This window comes from Bufo bufo, chromosome 1, assembly GCF_905171765.1.
Source record: "Bufo bufo chromosome 1, aBufBuf1.1, whole genome shotgun sequence".
NCBI lineage: Eukaryota > Metazoa > Chordata > Amphibia > Anura > Bufonidae > Bufo > Bufo bufo.
In genome coordinates this window covers 256,262,662-256,283,307 of record NC_053389.1, presented here as the reverse complement: position 1 = coordinate 256,283,307, position 20,646 = coordinate 256,262,662, and the positions used below count along the sequence as shown (strand labels likewise).

Below are 20,646 nucleotides of genomic sequence, written 5' to 3'. Positions count from 1 at the left end.
GGGTGCCATTCCGTGCTCTGCCACCGGGGCCCCCTCCCCCTCGTCTAGTTTTGATGAAATTACTACACTTTAGGGATAGAGACACCATTCTCAAAAAAAAGCCAGAGACCGCCCTGAGCTTTTAATAAATGGAAATAAAGTTTCTATCTTTCCGGATTTCTCTGCTGAGGTTCAACGTAAAAGAGTAAAGTTCCAGGATGTGAAACGTCATTTTCGGGACTTACAGATTGTACCGGCCAAGCTGCAAGTGGTGGCGCATGGAGAAGTCTGCATATTTGACACACCGATGGATGCGGCGCAGTGGGTGGAGGCCAACGAACAATCTTAAAGCCTCATTATCACTGGATGAATATAATTTTTTTTCAAAGTCTCAGGAACTATGATGGATCCTACTTGGGTCAAGGGTCTGTGTATTTTCTTGTGCTTTTGTCCTATCATAATGATCTATTTTTATAGTAGTATGTACACTACAGACCAAAAGTTTGGACACACTTTCTCATTCAAAGAGTTTTCTTTATTTTCATGACTATGAAAATTGTAGATTCACACTGAAGACATCAAAACTATGAATTAACACATGTGGAATTATATACTGTACATAACAAACAAGTGTGAAACAACTGAAAATATGTCATATTCTAGGTTCTTCAAAGTAGCCACTTTTTGCTTTGATTACTGCTTTGCACACTCTTGGCATTCTCTTGATGAGCTTCAAGAGGTAGTCCCCTGAAATGGTTTTCACTTCACAGGTGTGCCCTGTCAGGTTTAATAAGTGGGATTTCTTGCCTTATAAATGGGGTTGGGACCATCAGTTGCGTTGAGGAGAAGTCAGGTGGATACACAGCTGATAATCCTACTGAATAGACTGTTAGAATTTGTATTATGGCAAGAAAAAAAAGCAGCTAAGTAAAGAAAAACGAGTGGCCAGCATTACTTTAAGAAATGAAGGTCAGTCAGTCAGCCGAAAAATTGGGGCAACTTTGAAAGTAAGGGCTATTTGACCATGAAGGAGAGTGATGGGGTGCTGCGCCAGATGACTTGGCCTCCACAGTCACCGGACCTGAACCCAATTGAGATGGTTTGGGGTGAGCTGGACCGCAGAGTGAAGGCAAAAGGGCCAACAAGTGCTAAGCATCTCTGTGAACTCCTTCAAGACTGTTGGAAGACCATTTCAGGGGGCTACCTCTTGAAGCTCATCAAGAGAATGCCAAGAGTGTGCAAAGCAGTAATCAAAGGAAAAGGTGGCTACTTTGAAGAACCTAGAATATGACATATTTTCAGTTGTTTCACACTTGTTTGTTATGTATATAATTCCACATGTGTTAATTCATAGTTTTGATGCCTTCATAGTCATGAAAATAAAGAAAACCTCTTTGAATGAGAAGGTGTGTCCAAACTTTTTGTCTGTACTGTATATTATAGCAACGCACTAATGATTGTTATTGGTTCACCAGTCATAGGCTACCTTTGTTCGACTATATCTTCTCTCTCATTATGTTTTCGAAAGTTTTTCTAATATGTAGGAGCCCGGCTACAGGAAATGTTTGTGCCCTAAATGTAATTGCTAGGCTACTAATTTCATGGAGCACGTTCTTGATAACTGAATATATGTTCAAATGTTATATGGGGTTTGGGATCAGGTGGGACTGGCAATGAGACGGGCATAGTGCAAAATTGGTTATGGGGAGGATGGCGGAATGCTACCAGAGCTCCCGAGATAGTTCTTCTGACATTATGTCCTACTGTAAAGAATATGGCTGACAAACTTAAAATAGTAGGGTGGAATGTAAGATGATTAGGAGATGTAAACGAAGCGAGCTGCAATATTTTTAGCGTTACAACATCTACAGCTGCAGTAATTTGTTTGTTCAGAGACGCATCTGATCCCCACTACTACTCATTTATTACATAAAACCAATGGTGGGTCATTCTTACCACTCCACACTTTCCACGCATTCCAGGGGGAGTGAGTGTTCTTGTGCATAGATCTATATAATTTATGTGTCAACACTCGTCCCATATACATCCTAGGGGGGAGATATGTGGGCCTGCACTGTACCTGTTACCACTCCTCTTAGTAGTGGTATATATCCCTCCTCCTTATAGTAGCGAAGTGTTGAAGGAGATAATGGCCTACGTTGAGGAGCTGTCTCCATGTCCCATGTTAATAATAGGTGACTTTAATACCTGTCCTTCGGTGAAATTGGATAGGATAGGGGGGTAGGGCGTGGATAGGGAAACTAATTTTACCACTGTATTACATGAGCTGGACCTACATGATATCTGATGGGTGAGGGAATCCGAACCGCGCGGGTTTTCATGCTTTTATAGTTCTCACCATACATTATCTAGGATCGATTTGGCTATAAGATCCCCAGATATGCTGTCTCTAGTGACAGATGTGGCTTATTCGCCAAGAAGTCTACTGACCCATTCCCCTATACACGTAGTTCTTCAGTTGGGTGTAAGGAAATCTTTTGGAGTTGATGCATGGAGACTTAACCCTTTTTGGCTGCAGCTGTGTGGATGGGGAGGGAGGTATTACCGGAGGAGATCAGGGAATTTTTTACAAATAATTAGGTTCTCTACCTATAGGAGTAGTATGGGATGCATGTATAAGCATTATCCGTGGTCTATACATTCAGCGGATTAGTCGTCATAAAACGAACTCCAGGGAAACCCAAAATCAGATTCAAGACCTAGTCATGGAAACGGAAAGGAGATTTTGTCGAATATCCCTCACATGATCATGAGGCGTCGTTTGTGAAGGCGCAGACAGATTTGAAGAACATATACTTTGCATTGCGGATCATAGATGTTTCTTTCTTAAACAAAAATATTTTGAGGCTGGGAAAGCTCTGGCAGACTATTGGCTGGGATCGTCAGGGCACAGGATGGTCTATCCAAAATTCTGTCCGTCCAAAGAACTGATGGATCTTTGGCCACGACGGACTCGGATATCCTGACAGTATTCCATACATACTATCAAACTTTATATCAAACTAAGTAGACTGTAGACTCCCAAAATATTACAGACTATCTTGCTGGGATCTATATTCCCGCGGCTTTCAGGGGAAGGTGCGGCCTACCTAGACCAAGCTCTGACATTAACCCGAACTAGAAGTGGTGCTTAAATCTTTCCCAAATGAAAAAGCTCCCGGGTTGGATGGCTTACGACGGAGTTTAAAAAAAAAATATAGCAACCTATTATTACCTACAATTGCTATCTGTATTTAATGATGCCCTTCAAAACTGAGAACTACCCACTTCTATGAAGGAGCAGTGGTAGTTGTACTATTGAAGCCTGGGGAAGACCCCACTCTCCCAGATTCGTACAGACCGATTTTCCTGTTAACCTCTGATGTTAAGATTTAGCAAAGGTCTTAGCAAATAGGCTACAAGGTGTTATCTCGACTATTATACATAATAATCAAGCGGGATTTATGCCTGATAAGTCCACCTCAATAAACCTCAGAAGGCTATTTCTTAATATTCAGAGGCGAGCAGAATCGGTTGGAGGTCAGGCCATACTATCTCTGGACGCGGCCAAAACCTTTGATAGTGTGGAATGGAATTATCTCTGGGAAGTGCTGCGTGTCATGGGCTTTGGGAACACCTATATATCCTGGGTTCATTTATTATATCGAGGTCCTAAAGCTAGGACTTTGCTCACTTCTTTGGAATTATGGAATTTCCCTATGGGAACCAAAGAGGAAAAGAGTGTCTCTATGCAGGACGACCTGCTCATTTATGTGGGGAAATGTAAAGGAATCGTTGGGTCCAATCATGACTCTTATACAGGATTTTGGAGAAGGTCTGGTCTTCGCATAAATTGGGACAAGTCCCATTCTGTTTCCATTAGATCCGACCCCTATTGGTTTCTCACTTTTATCTACCCAGTTGCAGGTCGCTCACAAATTTTAAATACTTGGGTATTGTGGTCTCAACAAACAATCGGGCACTTTGTGAAAATAATGTAGAGACGCTCCTGAACAAAATGTCGGAAAAAATTAATGCGTGGTGTAAGCTGCCAATGTCTGAAATAGGTAGGAGCAATCTACTTAAAATGATTCTTATGCCAAAGCTTATGTATGTCTTGCTATTTAGAAGCTTGATCTGGCGTTAAAAAAACGAGCCAGGATTCGGTTGGATATATTACAGAGAGGAAAAGAAGCAGGGGGGTCTATCTATTCCAAATCCATGGCTATATTATATATCCCTCACAGCTGCAGCAATTGAGGGGTTGGGGGAGGACTCCTGGGGACACTGCATCTGCCCGGTTGATGGCACACATTATATAAAATGACTCACCGGTAGCCTATTGGAACAAAGCGGCCTATCTGACAAGGAGGGGGGACACCCTACACTTAAATTGATACATAAGATATGGCATAAGTGTTGTGACTGCTTGCTGTCTATAAAAGGGATTCACTCAGGTCACTCCTCTGTGGAAAAATCCTCAGCTACCCCGAGATATTTCGCTTAGAAGGTTTTTTCGCCCCTGGGAACGGAATAGGTGTGAATTTCTGTGTCAGCTCAAGAGAGGATGGGGCGTTCAAATCATTTGAACAGCTCAGGGCCGAGTTTGCCCTGCCTCATACGGCCTTTTATCAATTCTTACAGATACGGCACGCATTCCAGGCTCAGGCAAAATTATATCGCTTACATGCACAACAGTCCTACTGTTTCAGCAGATTCTCACAAGTGACTCTCCGGTGGTCTAATATCATCCATATATAGGAACTTGTTATGTGAAAATCTGTGAAGCAAGATACATGAGTGCTCAAGCAAAAATGGGAAGAGAGGTTGGCCTAATATCGTAAGATCAATGGAAGTCAGTACTGCCCTTGACACCTCAGGTATCATTATGTGAGGGCCAGCGCATGTCCCAATTACTTCTTATCCACCGGGTATATAGGACTCCGGCATTTCTGTTCAAGATTGGAGTTAGGAATGATGCTTCCTGCCCTAAATGTGGGGTGAGTCCTGCATCCTTGATACACATGTTCTGGGAGTACAAGGAGCTTGAGAATTTTTGGTCAGGTGTACTAGCTTCTATTAAAGACTCTTCTCAAATTGTGGTCTCGCCCGGTCCGAGGACATGTGTGCTGGGAATGTTAGATATTAAAAACCGATATTCGCGCCTGGGAATACAGCGTCTGCTTTTCCAGGCCAGGAAATGAATAGCTAAATACTGGCTTAGACCCCAGCCCCCTACTGAGACAGAATTTTTGAACAGAATGACTGAGATCCTATGCCTGGAAAAAGGTTTATATCTTTAAAGGCAAAGTTTACTAAAATCTGGGATAAATGGGTAGAATACAGGAACACTGTGATATAGCTGGCCTATAGCTCTGGCTATTTTTGGAGGAAGGGTCGTAGAGATAGGAGTGGATGTAGAACATACTTATGCGAATCCCATACTAGGATGGGAAAACAAGCTGGAAGACTTGGCGCGGAGGTGCTCAAGTAACACTGTCCTGGAGTGGATGGATATGTAACATATATTTAGAGTTTCGGGAGTCTACCTGGAAGACTTCTAATACTTTATATCGCTGCTGGTGATACTGTGCCCGTTTCGTCGCTGTGGTGGGGGGTGGGTGGGACGGTTTGGGGGAGGGTTTGTTAATTTTAATACCAAAAAACAGCTGAAGGGGTTGCGTTCTGGAACATGCTCCTTTTACTTTTAGAAAATGTACAGGATATATGAATATGTCTAGTTACATTTATATAGGTCTAAAAGGGATTGTTTGTACCCACTTAATGTATCCCTTTGTTGATATGTTTGTGTATCAATGTATACTTGGAAAAAATGTTAATAAAAATGATCTGATTGTTCACGTATCTTCTGTTGCTTCTGCAGCAATTCGTTTTGGGAGAATGCCCCGTTCTGAGAAAGCGAAGCTCACCGCTGAAATCCTCACGTGTGAACAAGACGTCAAGGACTCCCAAATGGCCGACCTTCTGTCTCTGGCTAAAGTGATCTACGAGGCTTACCAGAAAAACTTCACTATGAACAAAGTAAAAGCTAGATCAATTCTCACCGGGAAAGGCAGCAACTCCGTACGTTTCCTTCAAGGACTGAATTTTGGGGTGAATGAGGAATTTCTCTCTTTCAAAGTGTGTTTTGACCTCAAGGGCTGTCTAGAATTGGAAAAACATGGTTGCTTTTTTCGAAAACGGCGCCACACCTGTCCATGGTTTAATAGTAGTACTGCAGATTTGCTTCATTGACTTCAAAGGAACTGAGCTGCAGTCCGGATACAACTCCTGGATAGGTGTAGCACTAGTAGAAAGCAGTCATGTTTTTGTAATACATTTCATTTCCTCTTATCTCATATTTAGAGGAGTGTCCCCAACATAGAAAGCAACGGAATATTGCAGGGGTATGCCATCGCTTCCTGCCAGGACCACCACCAATGTTTGAATGGAGCTGTGTTGCAGTTCACTGCACACTGGGTAGCCACAAGTAACACTGCAGGTGAAAAACCAAACAGATTGTCATTCCTTTGTTCTTGGGGACCAGAGTTCATCCCCCCTATCAATCTTCATGTCAAGTTATATCATTGTAATGTGCCATAACTTTCTAAGAAGGGAACACCCCTTGAAAGGGGCATTTTATAGGAATAGAAGGCTTTGCTCCGGGGCCACCACTGACTGCCAGTCCCTGGTCCTTTCACTTGACGTGATGACATGCCATGCATGTGGGAGGTGCCCAGTTTAGGACCATATCTATTAGACAGAGCCAAAAGTGGCTGCAAAGAGCGTCTCTTACAACGCATTACACAACGCATTACACAGGCAGCCTATTAATTTCAATGGAAATTGTGTACTTTTTTTTTTATCCCCTATGGGGGTGCTATGGGGAAATTGAACCTTTGCTGCAGAATTCTCCCCAGATATTGTTGGGGGTTCCAGTCTAGAAGTGGTTTTCTTTCACTGATTTGCTTGAGGGTTGTAGTTGTCTCACTTCAGTAAATGGCATTTATCATGTAGAGAAAATTAATACAAGGCACTTACTAATGTATTGTTATTATCCATATTGTCTCCTTTGCTGACTAGATTCATTTTTACATCACACTATACACTGCTCATGTCTAGGGGTTACGACCATCCTGCAATCCATCAGTGGTGGACACAGTTGCACAGCATAGGAAAAAGAGCCAGCCTCTATGGTGGGAGCACGCATGTGCACCAGCTCCCGCCCTGTCCATCTTTTATCTGAGCTGCAGCTGTGACCATAACCTCTGGATGTGAGCAGTGTATAATGTGATTCAAAAATGAATCCAGCCAGCAAAGGAAGAAATATGGACAATCACAATACATTAGAAAGTGCCTGGTATTAACCTTGTCTACATGATAAATGCCATTTTTTGAAGTTAGAGAACTCCCTTAAAGGGGTTCTCCAGGCTTTTAATATTGATGACCTATCTGAATGATAGGTCATCAATATCAGATCAATGGGGGTTTGGCACCCAGCACCCCCGCTGATCAGTTGTATGAATGGAAGGAGTGCGCTCGTGCTGTCTCCCGTGTCTCTTCCTGCTCGCTGCTGCTATCTCTATGGCAAGCAGGAAGAAAGAAGGGAGATGGCATGCATGCACTGCGTGTGCCTTCCCTTCATACAGCTGATCAGCGGGCGTGCCAGGTGTCGGACTCTGCCAATCTGATATTGATGACCTATCCTGAGTAAAAGGGTCATCAATAGTAAAAGCCCGGACAACCCCTTTAAGGTTAGTGTTGGCCTTCTCTTGGTAAAGAGTAACCTTTGGAATGAATGACTCTGCAGCAGTAAACTGTGTAAACCTCTGCATTAGTCATTGTGGTCTGGTGTGACAACTCTCCGTCCAGTGTCTGGTTGCTAAATACACTGTGAATGTACAAAGTACAAAGCACCACTAACAGTCCCTACGAGAGCACCTCTGGTGATTCTGCACAGCCGCGTTCTGTGCAAGATCTCTGGGGACAAATACAGGTCAAAGAAACCGAAAAATCTAAATCATTTGCAACAGTCTGATGACCCTTCTGTATTGCTCTTCCGCATGAGCATGGCCCTTTCATAGGACCATGATCATTCTTTATAAGCATGGCCCCTCCACAAAGTATTAGGCAGATTTTGCTACATAAATGCTATGAATAGGCCTTGGCAAGATCTAGTACACCTGGCAGATTGTAACTGCAGACCACCTCCTACTTCTCCACTGTACCTTCTTTCTTCCGACATTTGACCGCCCTCCTGAAAAGACCTGTCACTTCTCCTGACATGTCTGTTTTCCCATCAAATAACAACACTGAAATATCTTTTCTTTCTGCTTTGTGTGTGAAAATGTGTAAATAAATGGACAAGTGGTTGTTACCATTCCCCCTGTCAATAGTTGCGTGCCCTTACATTGTGAGGCTGCCTTCACATCTGTGTTTTCAATTCCGGTTTTGAGATCCGGCAGAGAATCTCAAAACCAGAATCAAACGGTCGTCCAGTTTTGTCCCCATTCATCAATGGGGACAAAACTGATCTGGATGCATAAGTATGCATCCGTTCTGCTTTGTTGCAGGAAAAAACCCTGCAAGCTGCCATTTTGAGTCCGGTTTTCGAAACCAAATCCGCCATGAAAATAAAAATAACAGATCCGGCGCCCTTTGACTAAGGCCTCATGCACACAACCGTTGTGCGTTTTGCGGTCCGCAAACCGCAGGTCCGCAAAACACGGATGGTGTCCACGTGCGTTCCGCAATTTTGCAGAACGGCACGGACAGCCTTTAATATAACTGCCTATTCTTGTCCGCAACAGAGGACCACGAAACAGAGCAACGGATGCGGACAGCACACAGAGTGCTGTCCGCATCTTTTGCGGCCCCATTAAAGTGAATGGGTCCACAACCGAGCCGCCAAAACTGCGGCTCGATGCGACCAAAACAACGGCTGTGTGCATGAGGCCCTTGCAATGATTTTCATATTGGGTCCAGTTTGTTCAGTTTTGATTTAATACAACTGATCTGTCCATACCGGATCTCAAAACAACGCAGATGGTGAAAGTAGCCTGACACTTTCAGCACTAACTAGACAGAAATCCGACTCTGGGGCAAGCAGATAAGGGAAACGGTAATGCCTCAATTGTCCGTCTATTCGTACATTTACAGGAGGAATAACAGAATAACCACACAATGCAGAGTTCAAAGAAAAGATGATCCTTCGTTGTTATTTTTTGGAGAATACAATTTTCTTGGTTAGTATGTTTTATTTCCGGTGGGATTGCAGATACGGGAGATATTAAGATGTGAAAGTCACTTCTTTGTCACCTGTCACTCCTTATTTTCTTCCTACAGCCTTTTGTAATACATGATATGGAAACATTATGCATGGCAGAAAAGACATAGTAGCCAAGCTTGTGGCCAACGGTATACAGAACAAGGAGGCCGAGGTAGCGGCATCTTCCATTGCTGCCAGTACACATCAGTGGAAGCTGTACCTGAAACTTACGACTTTGCCAAATCCATACCTGGATTATCGAACTGACCTGAATGATCAAGTGACCCTACTAAAATATGGAGTCTATGAAGCCCCTGTTTGCCATGCTGGCTTCTGTAATGAACAAAGATGGATGTTGGTGCCTATGGGAATGGTTTTATCACCAGGGAGTTTTTAAAGGCCAAAGGAAGCCAATAGGTGACATGATGGAACCGAAATTTGAATTTGCCATGAAGTAACAACGCTTTGGAATTGGATGATAGTGATATATCTCTCTTTGTTGCTGCTCTCATTTGCTGTGAGTAGGAGTTCTTTCATACCTTCCCTATCCCATCCATCTAGTAAACCAGATGGCCATTTTTAAAGGGGTTCTCCGGAAATTATTAAAAATGGCCAACAGTAAGGCTACTTTCACACTAGCAACGGGGTTCCGCTTGTGAGCTCCGTTTGAAGAGTCTCACAAGCGGCCCCGAACGCATCCGTCCAGCTACCAATGCATTCTGAGTGGATGCGGATCCGCTCAGAATGCATCAGTCTGGCAGCGTTCAGCCTCCGCTCCACTCAGCAGGCGGACACCTGAACGCTGCTTGCAGCGTTCCGGTGTCCGTCTGGCCGTGCGGAGGCAAACGGATCCGTCCAGACTTACAATGTAAGTCAATGGGGACGGATCCGTTTGAATTTGACACTATATGGCTAAATTTTCAAACGGATCCGTCCCCCATTGACTTTCAATGTAAAGTCTGGACGGATCCGTCTGAAGCTACTTTCACACTTAGAATTTTTTCTACAATATAATGCAGACTGATCTGTTCTGAACGGATCCCAAGTCTGCATTATATGAGCGGATCCGTCTGGGCAGACCCCAACGGATCCGCTCTGAACGCAAGTGTGAAAGTAGCCTAACCGGAACCTAGCCCGAGAGGAGAGACTGGGTGCTACTACTTGCAGAGCTACCTGGGGGGTGAGGGGACGGTGCCTCACTACACACTGTACTGCTCTACAATAGACGGTTAGTGATGTGATCCTGCCTATGATATGTCATCAGGCTGAGCAGCCTGACAGGTAACGCTTACCAATATGTAGTATATAAAAGTGCCAGAGCGTTATGTGTAGTGAAGCCCCGTCCACTCACCCCCTAGACAGCTCTGCAAGTGGAGCAACCAGTCCTACTCACATTCTAGGACAGGTTGCTGGTGGCAATTTAAATCATTCCCGGAGAACCCCTTTAATAGGCTATTTTACACGGGGAGCCATTCTTCTGATTATTAATTTTAATGTATTTGGCCAAATATCCATATTTGTAGTATGTTTTTATTATGCTGAATTCAGCTTTTTCTGATAAGTCTGTCAAACTGGCCATCCAAACGAACTGTTATCCAGCACCCCTCTGACCCCCTCTGCCGAACTCTCTCCTAAGCCAATTTATGTCCCTTTTAACCCCTTCCTGACATCCGCTGTACACGTACGGTGCATCATGAAGTGAGTTCCCGACACATGCCGTACATGTAAGGATAAAGTGCAGCTCATTGCCATGTTCTCGTAAGTGGCTGCACAGTGGAGAAGGAGGAGAACTCCTTTATCCTTCAACAGCCAGAAGGATCTTGCTGTTGTTTTTACAGTGTATGTGCTTCATGCTGTATGCCTGTATTAATGTGATGCACGGGATCTTATTACTTTAGTACCTCCGTATGACTCGCATTGATAGTAACAGTGACCCCATCATGTACCTCATATAATGTGCAACGTGGGTTTAATGATGACGTCACTTACTATTCATATGAGGCACATGGAGGTTCAAAATTAATAAAACGATGTGCCTCACATTAATAATGACCCCATAATGTACCTCATATAATGGTCAACATGGGGTTGATGTGAAGTACATGGTGGTGTTGCTTACTTTTAATGTGAGGCACATGGGGTTAATGATGGTATCTCTTACTATTAGGGCTCATGCACACAAACGTTATTTTCTATCCGTGTCCGTCCCATTTTTTTGGCGACCATATGCAGAACCATTCATTTCAATGGGTCCGCAAAAAAAAAAAGGATTTTATCCGTGGTGCCTTCCGTTTCCATATGTCCGTTCCGCAAAAAAATAAAATGTCCTATTATTGTCCGCATTACGGACAAGAATAGGACTGTTCTATTAGGGGCCAGCTGTTTCTGTTCCGCAAAATGCGGAATGCACACAGACGTCATCCGTATTTGTGCGGATCGCAAAATACATACGGTCGTGTGCATGAACACTAAATGTGCCTCACATTAATAGCATACCCCATGATGTACCTCCTCACATAATGGACAACATGGGGTTAATATGAGGTACATGATTGGGTCATTTACTATTAATGTAAGGCACATGAGGTCCAAACTGATAAAACCACGTGCTGCATATTAATACAAAGTAATTGCAACATGTACCCCCTCACATAATGAACAACCATGGGTTTATTGTGAGGTGCGTGATGGGTTTACTTACTATTAATATGAGGCACATGGAGGTCCAAATTAATAATGCTACGTGTATGTGCCTCCACATTAGTAATAACTCCATCATGTAACTCCTCACATTTACTATTAATGTGGAGGTACATAGAGGTCCAAACTGATAAAACCATGTGGCTCACATTAACAGTAAGTAATCCCATCATTTACTTCACATTAGGGTACTTGCACACTTGCGTTTATCTTTTCCCGGCATTGAGTCCGTCCTAGGGGCTCTATACCGGAAAAGAACTGATCAGGTATATCCTAATGCATTCTGAATGGAGAGTAATCCGTTCAGGATGCATCAGGATGTCTTCAGTTCAGTCTTTTTTGACTGATCAGGCAAAAGATAAAACCGCAGCATGCTACGGTTTTATCTCCGGCCCAAAAAACTGAAGACTGCCTGAATGCCGGATCCGTAATTTTTTTTCCCATATGAAGTATTAGTGCTGCATCCGGCATTTAAAATACCGGAATGCCGGATACGTCCTTCCAGTCTGCGCATACGCAGATCAAAAAAAAAGGTGAAAAAAATAAATGTCGATCAGTTTTTTCGGATGACAACCGGAAAGACTGATCCGGCATTTTTAATGCATTTTTCTACTGATCAGGATCCTAATCAGTCTTACAAATGTCATCAGTTGACATACGTTTTGCCGGATCCGGCAGGCAGTTCCGGCGACGGAACTGCTTGCCGGATCCTCTGCCGCAAGTGTGAAAGTAGCCTTAACCTCATGTTGTCCATTATGTGAAGAGGTAGTTGAAGGGGTTACTATTAAAGGAACCTGTCAGCAGCAAAAACCACCACAAACCGCCAGCCGTACCTTCAAGTAGTCAGCAGTGTGTTTCTAATGATGATTTTCGTCCTGCAGTCAGATGCGGTAAAAGCATAAAAACCGTGTCTTTTATCCCCTGAGCGCGCTATTTTTGTTGTCATGTTGAAGTCAAGGGGGCAGGTCGGTTACCTTGACTTGAAGTAAGGAGGCCGCTGCCCCTTTGACTTCAAACATGACATGAAAATTGTGCGCTCAGGGGATAAAAGAACGGTTTTTTTCCTGCTTTTACCGCATCTGACTGCAGGACAAAAATTATTAGAAACACACTGCTGACTACTTGAAGGTACTGCTGGCAGTTTGGGGTGGTTTTTGCCGCTGACAGGTTCCCTTTAATGTGAGGCACATGGTTTTATCATGTAGACTTTCATGTGCCTCACATTATTAGTGACTCCATCAAAGATCTCCTCAAATAATGGGCAGTCGGTACACAAAAGAAAAACTCACCCAAAAAATACACATTAACCTTATGGCGTCGCTGACAGAAGTTGTCACTGTAAGGGTATCTTAGGGTTCTTTTCAAATGTGACATGGCACCCAAAAACTGTTCCAGTAAAATGTGGCCCTCCAGTAACCATTGGCATTCTTTCCTTTCTGAACTCTGTATATCCATACAACAGTTTATGACAACATGTCGGGTGTTTTTTGTAAAATTGCAGAATCGGGGCAATAAATATTGAGTTTTGTTTTGCTGTTAACCCTTGCTGCATTACAGAAAAAGGCTTAATATGGAAAATCGGCAAAAAAAATTGTTGTGGATAAGGATTAACAAAGTTTGTAAAATCAGTTTTGAATAATTTCAGGGTGTAGTTTCTAAAATAGGGTAATTTATGGTGGTTTCTATTATGTAAGCACCACAAAGTGACTTCAGACCTGAACTGGTCTTTAAAAAAGTGGAAGTTTTCTTAAAGGCTATGTACACTTTTGGGGGCAATTTATTTTTTTTATTATTGCATTGTACTCATTTGAGCTAAAAATAATTGTTAAATTGGTCTTTATTTAAAAAATAATGGCATCCTTTTTTCTGTACAGAGCTGAGATGCTCAAGTAGCACTCTTTGGATTTTCTGTCTTTTCCTTCAGACCAGGAGCTGATGGGACTCCTTATCTCTCTGAGATTATAAACACTCATTATAGCTCAGTTCTTATGTGGTTTAAATAAGTGTTTATGACCTCTTAGTAGTTAGAGATAAGGTTTATTAGATGACCGGCTGAAAGTAAAAGTGTAAGTACCAGTCACACAGCTAGAAAAACTGTTAACCCTTTGTGACAGAACGCTCAATATTTTTAATAAAGGCCATTGAAAAAAAGATTTGTAGCCAAAAATGAGTAAAATGCAATCCTAAAAAAATTGCCTCCGAAGGTGAACATAGCCTTTAAAAAATGTGAAAAATTGCTTCTAAAATTCTAAGCTTCGTCTTAACGTCATAAAAATTTAATTACATTTACAAAATGATGCCAACATAAAGTAGACATATGGGGAATGTTAAAGGGGTTGTCCTGCCATTTATATTAATGATCTATCGTCGGGATAGGTCATCAATATCTGATCACCCGTGCCGATCAGCTGTTTGAAGAGGTCCATGCGAGCGCTGCTTCCTGTTCATTACACGGCCGTCGTCTCCTGTGGAGCAGTGGCGTAGTGTAATTACAAGTACAACGCTCCATTCCAGCTGATCGGTAGGTGTGCTGGGTATTAGACCACCATTGATCAGATATTGATGACCTATCCTGACGATAGGTCATCAATATAAATGGCAGGACAACCCCTTTAATTACTATTTTAACTTTTACTATTTTAATTTTATTCTTTTAATTTAATAACTATTTTATGAGTTACCACTGTCCGTCTTAAAATCAGATAATTCACATTTAGAAAATTAAAAAAATTTCCGTACATTTTAGATTTTGTTAGAAATAAAGGTAAAACATCCCGACCAAATTCACCACTAACATGACGTACTGTGTCGAGAGAAAACAATCTCTGAATGGCTTGGATAGAAAAGGCTTTCCAAAGTTAATACCACATAAAGTGGTCAGATTTGCAAATTAGGTTGTTGTCAGGAAGGTGAAAAAATGGCTGTGTCCTAAAGGGTTTAAGGGATGCAACAATAAAATAAGGTCTATTCCAGGCACAACAAACAGAAAGCTCAACCTTCCTTTTGTCAGATGCACTATGTTCATGTTTTATGGGTGGCCCTTGCTCTTGAAGGAAAACTAAACCTAGAAAGAACGCTTAAAGTAAGCAAGGAATATAGCTGCCCTCACTTTTTGTCAGTCTGCAACCACTTTTTGCACAATCATGACGCAAGCACTTTTGTACAAATCCTTGAAATTTGGGAAAAAACGGTTTAATATCCTGCTACCTTCTTACATCTTTGCCTGGCTCCTGCTCCAGCCATTTGTCTTACAGCTATTTGAAGGACAGTAAGGCCTTATGCACACGACCGTTGTTGTGTTCCGTGTCGTTGTTCCGTTTTCCGTGATTTTCTATGGTCCGTTGAAAACTCTGAAAATGCACCGTTTGTCATCCGCTTCCGTGATCCGTGTTTCCAGTCCGTCAAAAAAATATGACCTGTCCTATTTTTTTCACGGACAATGGTTCGCGGGCCCATTCAAGTCAATGGGTCCGTGAAAAAACACGGAGGCACACAAGATTGTCGTCCGCGTCCGTGATCCGTGTCTGTTTTTTTCCTATCATTTTCAAGGCAAACTTGATTTTTTTTGCACTTTTCATGTCTGGTTATCCTCCAAAAATCAAGGAAGACACACAGAAACAAAAACAGAAACGGATAACGGAACCCCCGTTTTGCGGACCGTGAAAAAATACTGTTGTGTGCATGAGGCCTAAGGAGGAGGAGAACATGGCTGATCTCCTGGGACACAGAGGGGAAATAGTTATTATTTATTTTTTACTTCTTTGTGCATTTTCTTTGTTTAGTGTTTCTATAATACTGTCCTATAGAAGTAATGTATTTGGTCATGCTCCACCCCCAATCACTGTCCAGACCATCTCTGATTGCTCCCTCATCACACATGTTGCATTGGTCATTCATAATGCCTATAGATTGCAGTAGAGAGAGAGAGAGTTTTTCTTTCTTCTGAGGAGAGATATTTCGGCATATTTTTGCCCCCAGAACATTGCCCTAAGGAATCCGTACCAGCTTCATGTCCACAAGGAGAATTTTTGTATTTAATCAAGATGTCCCTTCATTTGTAAAGTGCAGGGGGGGAACAATGAGCACAGGGCAAAGCTCAACCATGAATAAAGAGAGTATGCCCTGACCATATTATACCATGAGTTACACGTGACTATGCTTTTCTATAATATCCAGTTGCCTTTGTCCTATTGCAGACCGTCCAGGACTGTGAATGTACCAAGTATAGAGAAAATGCAAGAAAACATTGTGCACGTTCTGAAGCTTCATCTGCAGTCTAACCACCCGGACGACAGCTTCCTCTTCCCCAAGCTCTTACAGAAAATGGCTGACTTGAGGCAGCTTGTGACAGAGCACGCCCTTCTAGTCCAGACCATTAAAAAGGCTGAAACCGATGCGTCGCTCCATCCATTACTGCAAGAGATTTACAGGGACATGTACTGAGGACTTGTAGTAGTGTTTTCAGGGTGTACTCTTCCTGTTTTAATGGGAGCAAGGCATTATACATAGATATTCCCAACCTTCAGAAATGAGTTTGTTTTAAAGCTTCCGTGCCTTCCACCTCAAAGGTTTCCGCCATAGAGCGTTGACACTACACCGTTCCATCATCAGTCTTCCTTGTTATATTTACGAAATGAGGAACATTTTTTTTATTTTTTTTGCAATCAAATGTTAAGATAATCTAGCAATACTTACAAATCTCAGGTTAGCATCTCAAGGAGAGAGATTACATCTTCTATAGACATGGTACAATGCCACAATCCTCTTTCTTTAAGCCAAGAAGATATGAGACCCGGCAGAAAGTACATAGTAAATTATTTGATCTTTGATATTTTCATTGAATTGTTGAAGCTTGCAGTATCATTCACATAACCAACTTTGCCAGATCTATTACTGGTACTCACTGCCATCCCTTGAAGGGGTTAAAAATATGCCACATCTAGTGACCACCTGGGACTGGATGACTTTGGATTTGAACAAATGGGTATCTACGGTCACCATAGCCTTAAAGTGGAGAAAGTGCACCCGATAGCATGGAACAGCCCACAGTCTCCAGGATTAACACACTGTCGTATATAACTCTCCTATGGGAGTCAGATTTAAGATATTTTTAGGCTTCCTAACTCAAGAAGAAATCTATATTCTTTACAAAATTTATGGTAGATACCTAAATACAGATGGTTTATGGAATATATTTGTAAGGTACTTTTTGTGTTGGTAAAGTAAACCCGATTTTTTAACAGGATACACTACAACCCTACAGGAGAAGACGCCAACCAAGTGATATACAGTGATACTGGGTACTGGTTAGGGGACGTTCGATTTTTTTGGGGAATTATTTATGAATTCCAGATTTTTTTTTCATTTTATTATTATTATTTTTTTAATTATAGATTTTTTTTTTTTTTTTACATGGTGAAATTATCTAGAAATAACTTCAGTTTTAATAGTGGCTGATTTAACATCTGGGGGTTATTTAGGCTTTTTAACAATGACAGTAATTGTTGGAATTTCTATAAAGGAGTGTTGTCATTTTTATAAATTAGAACTAATGGCCCGAGTGAATTCCGAATATTCATGAAAATGCACTGTTCATAATTTAGTTCTTACATTTTGTTTCCTCTCAGGGATATTTGCAGTTGCTTCCTTATATAAGTTAAACAAGCACCTTTTTTCTTTTCCGTGTTTTCATGATTTTTATTTTTTCTCCCTTTTACATAAGGCAGCAATATTAGTACTTATGTTCATAGATGGTCAATATACTTAACATTTTTCAATCAAATATTAAAATGTAAATGATTCCCCATGCCTGGTACGTGATAATATATGAACCAACTACATGTAAACCCTTCCTTCTTGTCCTCCTTTCCAATTAGACGCATATAGGAATTAGTGTAGAAGCATATAGAGATGCACAGCTGCAATGGTTTACTTAAAGCGAACCTTTCACCTGCATTTCACTTAATAAACTATCAAAAGTACCTTATGGATCATCCTCATTGTGTTATCATACAGTCTTGTCCCGCTTTTCTGGCATGTATATGCATGAAAAATCGCTTTATAAAGTACTCTTCTCCAGCTCCACAAGTCACGGTAGAAGTCAAGCGGGTAGCCCTTCCCCCACTCCAGGCTGTAACTCCCCTGCCCTAACCCCGCCTCTATGCAGTTCAATTGACACCCGGCTCAGTCGCCGGGACCCGCGCTTGTACAGGCGGCGCATGCGCCGTCGGACTCGAGCGCGATCCTGTAACTGAATCGCGCATGCGGCCGTCCCGATGCCTGCCTGTCCTCTTCCTCACGCGCGCGCGGGGACGGCATCGGGGACGGCGCATGCGCGATTCAGTTACAGGATCGCGCTTGAGTGACGGCGCATGCGCCACCTGTACAGCGTGGTCCCGGCGACTGAGCCGGGTGTCAATTAGACTGCATAGAGGCGGGGTTAGGGCAGGGGAGTTACAGCCTGGAGTGAGGGAAGGGCTACCCCCTTGACTTCTATCGTGACTTGTGGAGCTGGAGAAGAGTACTTTATAAAGCGATTTTTTCATGCATATACATGACAGAAAAGCGGGACAAGACTGTATGATAACACAATGAGGATGATCTATAAGGTACTTTTGATAGTTTATTAAGTGAAATGCAGGTGAAAGGTTCGCTTTAAGACAATTAAAAAATAATAATAAATCACATAAAAAACTGTCAAGGGCCTTCAAATTGTAAAAAAAAAAAGTGTGTGTGTGTATATGTACATTATATATATATATATATATATATATATATATATACATGCACTTTTTTGGAGGGAGAGGTGAGGGTGACAGTTTTACATAAATATCCAATATGCATTGGCACATCATTGCTCAGGAAAGAAGGAGAGACCGGTAGGACTTTAACCTATAAATTGTTGATATAACAATTTACAGGATAAGTGGTGACAGGGGGCTACCAATCCCCCTTTCCCTATTAAAATATACCTAAAGTTGTAACCTGAAGCTCCTGGGGCCCCATTGTAAAATCAGTAAGAGATCCCTGTCTACCTTTATTTTGGTGGGTTCCCCTCAGACAACAGAGTGCTGGTGCAACTGCTACCTCTGAACCCCCTAGCTACGCTTTTGGTGAACACTGAGTATGCATGTTTAAGGGGAATCATTAAATATAGCTGTGAGCTATGAGCAGCCTTAAACTGCTGAATAAAGGACAGAGTTAATACTAGTGGCCAAAATTTTAACCAGTCATCAGGACAGGCAATCAATATCTGATCGGCGGAGGTCTGACGCCCCGCACCCCCTGTGATCAGCTGTTCTACAGTAGCTCCGACACACACAGCTCTGTCCATTTCTGTAATGGACAGAGCTACGTAGTTTTGGCGCCAGAGCTACTGCAGAACAGCTGATCAGAATCGTGTGGCGTGTCGGACCCCACTGATCAGATATTAATGGCCTATTCTGAAGACAGGTCATCAATCATATAACCCCTTTAATGATAAATGTGAATCAGTAACTAGCCAGGGTCAGGTGATAGAGGCCCTAGAGCAGTTGCCCCAGTTTCCATAAAATGCAGCTTAAGTTTAAATGGTCACTAACCTCTCAACAAATGTTGCATAACTGAATAGTACAGGCAACTAGAAGAAAGTTTGTAATGTACCTGATCAGAGAAAGATAAAAATGCCACTTCTAATGCTGTCCAGAACTCTGTTCAATCTGTCTTGAGAGACCAAAACTCACTGGAGAATCAAATTACAGCTGCCTTTAGAAGACTATGGAGATTGGAGAGATGCTGAGCGGCTAGATGGAGAAAGAAGCATTTAAAGCTCAATGTTTTTTTTATATTTGCTTGTACTTTTAATATAAGCAATGTTTGTTTTAAAGGTTACTGGCAATTAAAAATGGATGGCAAACCGTATAAAGCCAGTAATAAATGCTGCATACAGAGATATTTTGTCCAGGAGAATGCCAAATGGCATAACGGAAACCCGCTGGATCTCATTATAGTCGGTGTGATCTGATGGGCGGCGTTGGTGTCCAGCATGTGCAGGATCTGCCGCTGACATTTTTTCTGTTCTTATACCAGAAGAAAAAAACCTGAACGGCAACATGGATGTGAACCTAGCCTAGAAGAACCACTTCTACCTAGGAAATGACTGAATAAAACTGTTAGCGCAAAAAATATTGACCTTTCCAATGACTGAGAGACTGCGCTATAATGGGATAGGGCAGTCACACAACAGTGCAGCCATGGGGGTCACAAACATTGCACAGCTCACTAAGGCCTGTTTCACACTGGCGTTAATGGTTCCGGCAGGGAACAGAATGCCTGATCCATAACTGCCGTACGCTGCTGGAAGTCCGTCCGGCCCCATTCACTATAATGGGGAACGGTAGATATCCGGACGCTGCACGGCAAATATGCCGAGGGGCAGCAGGACATATGCCACTGCACACAGCGGCTTTTGTCTGGCCGCCTCTCGACATATTTGCCGTGCTGCGGCTGGATCTCCACCAGTCCTTATGGGGTTGCGGATGGATCTCCACCAGTCCAGTGATTGGGGCTGGACGGACTTCTGGTGCACACAGTAGTTACAGATCCGGCAGACTGTTCCCCTGCCTGAACAGCCTGCCAGAACCATTAACGCCATATATGTTGGCTCTAACTCTTGTGTTATCGTCCTGCCCAATATACAAATTATCTTTTTCTGTGTATTC

The 20,646-nt window shown here is 42.5% G+C and overlaps 1 protein-coding gene across 1 annotated transcript in view; it reads left to right on the top strand.

The window, feature by feature from the left end:
- The window catches only part of PPARA (peroxisome proliferator activated receptor alpha), a 64,775-nt gene extending 47,638 nt beyond the window's left edge, over nt 1-17,137 (top strand). The window contains 10 exon segments of the mRNA XM_040439088.1: nt 5,864-6,063; nt 9,325-9,370; nt 9,373-9,425; nt 9,428-9,510; nt 9,512-9,560; nt 9,562-9,599; nt 9,601-9,647; nt 9,650-9,702; nt 9,704-9,774; nt 16,144-17,137. Coding sequence (XP_040295022.1) covers nt 5,864-6,063; nt 9,325-9,370; nt 9,373-9,425; nt 9,428-9,510; nt 9,512-9,560; nt 9,562-9,599; nt 9,601-9,647; nt 9,650-9,702; nt 9,704-9,774; nt 16,144-16,390 — 887 coding nt within the window. The 3' untranslated portion in view covers nt 16,391-17,137.
- The last annotated feature ends 3,509 nt before the right edge of the window (nt 17,138-20,646 follow it).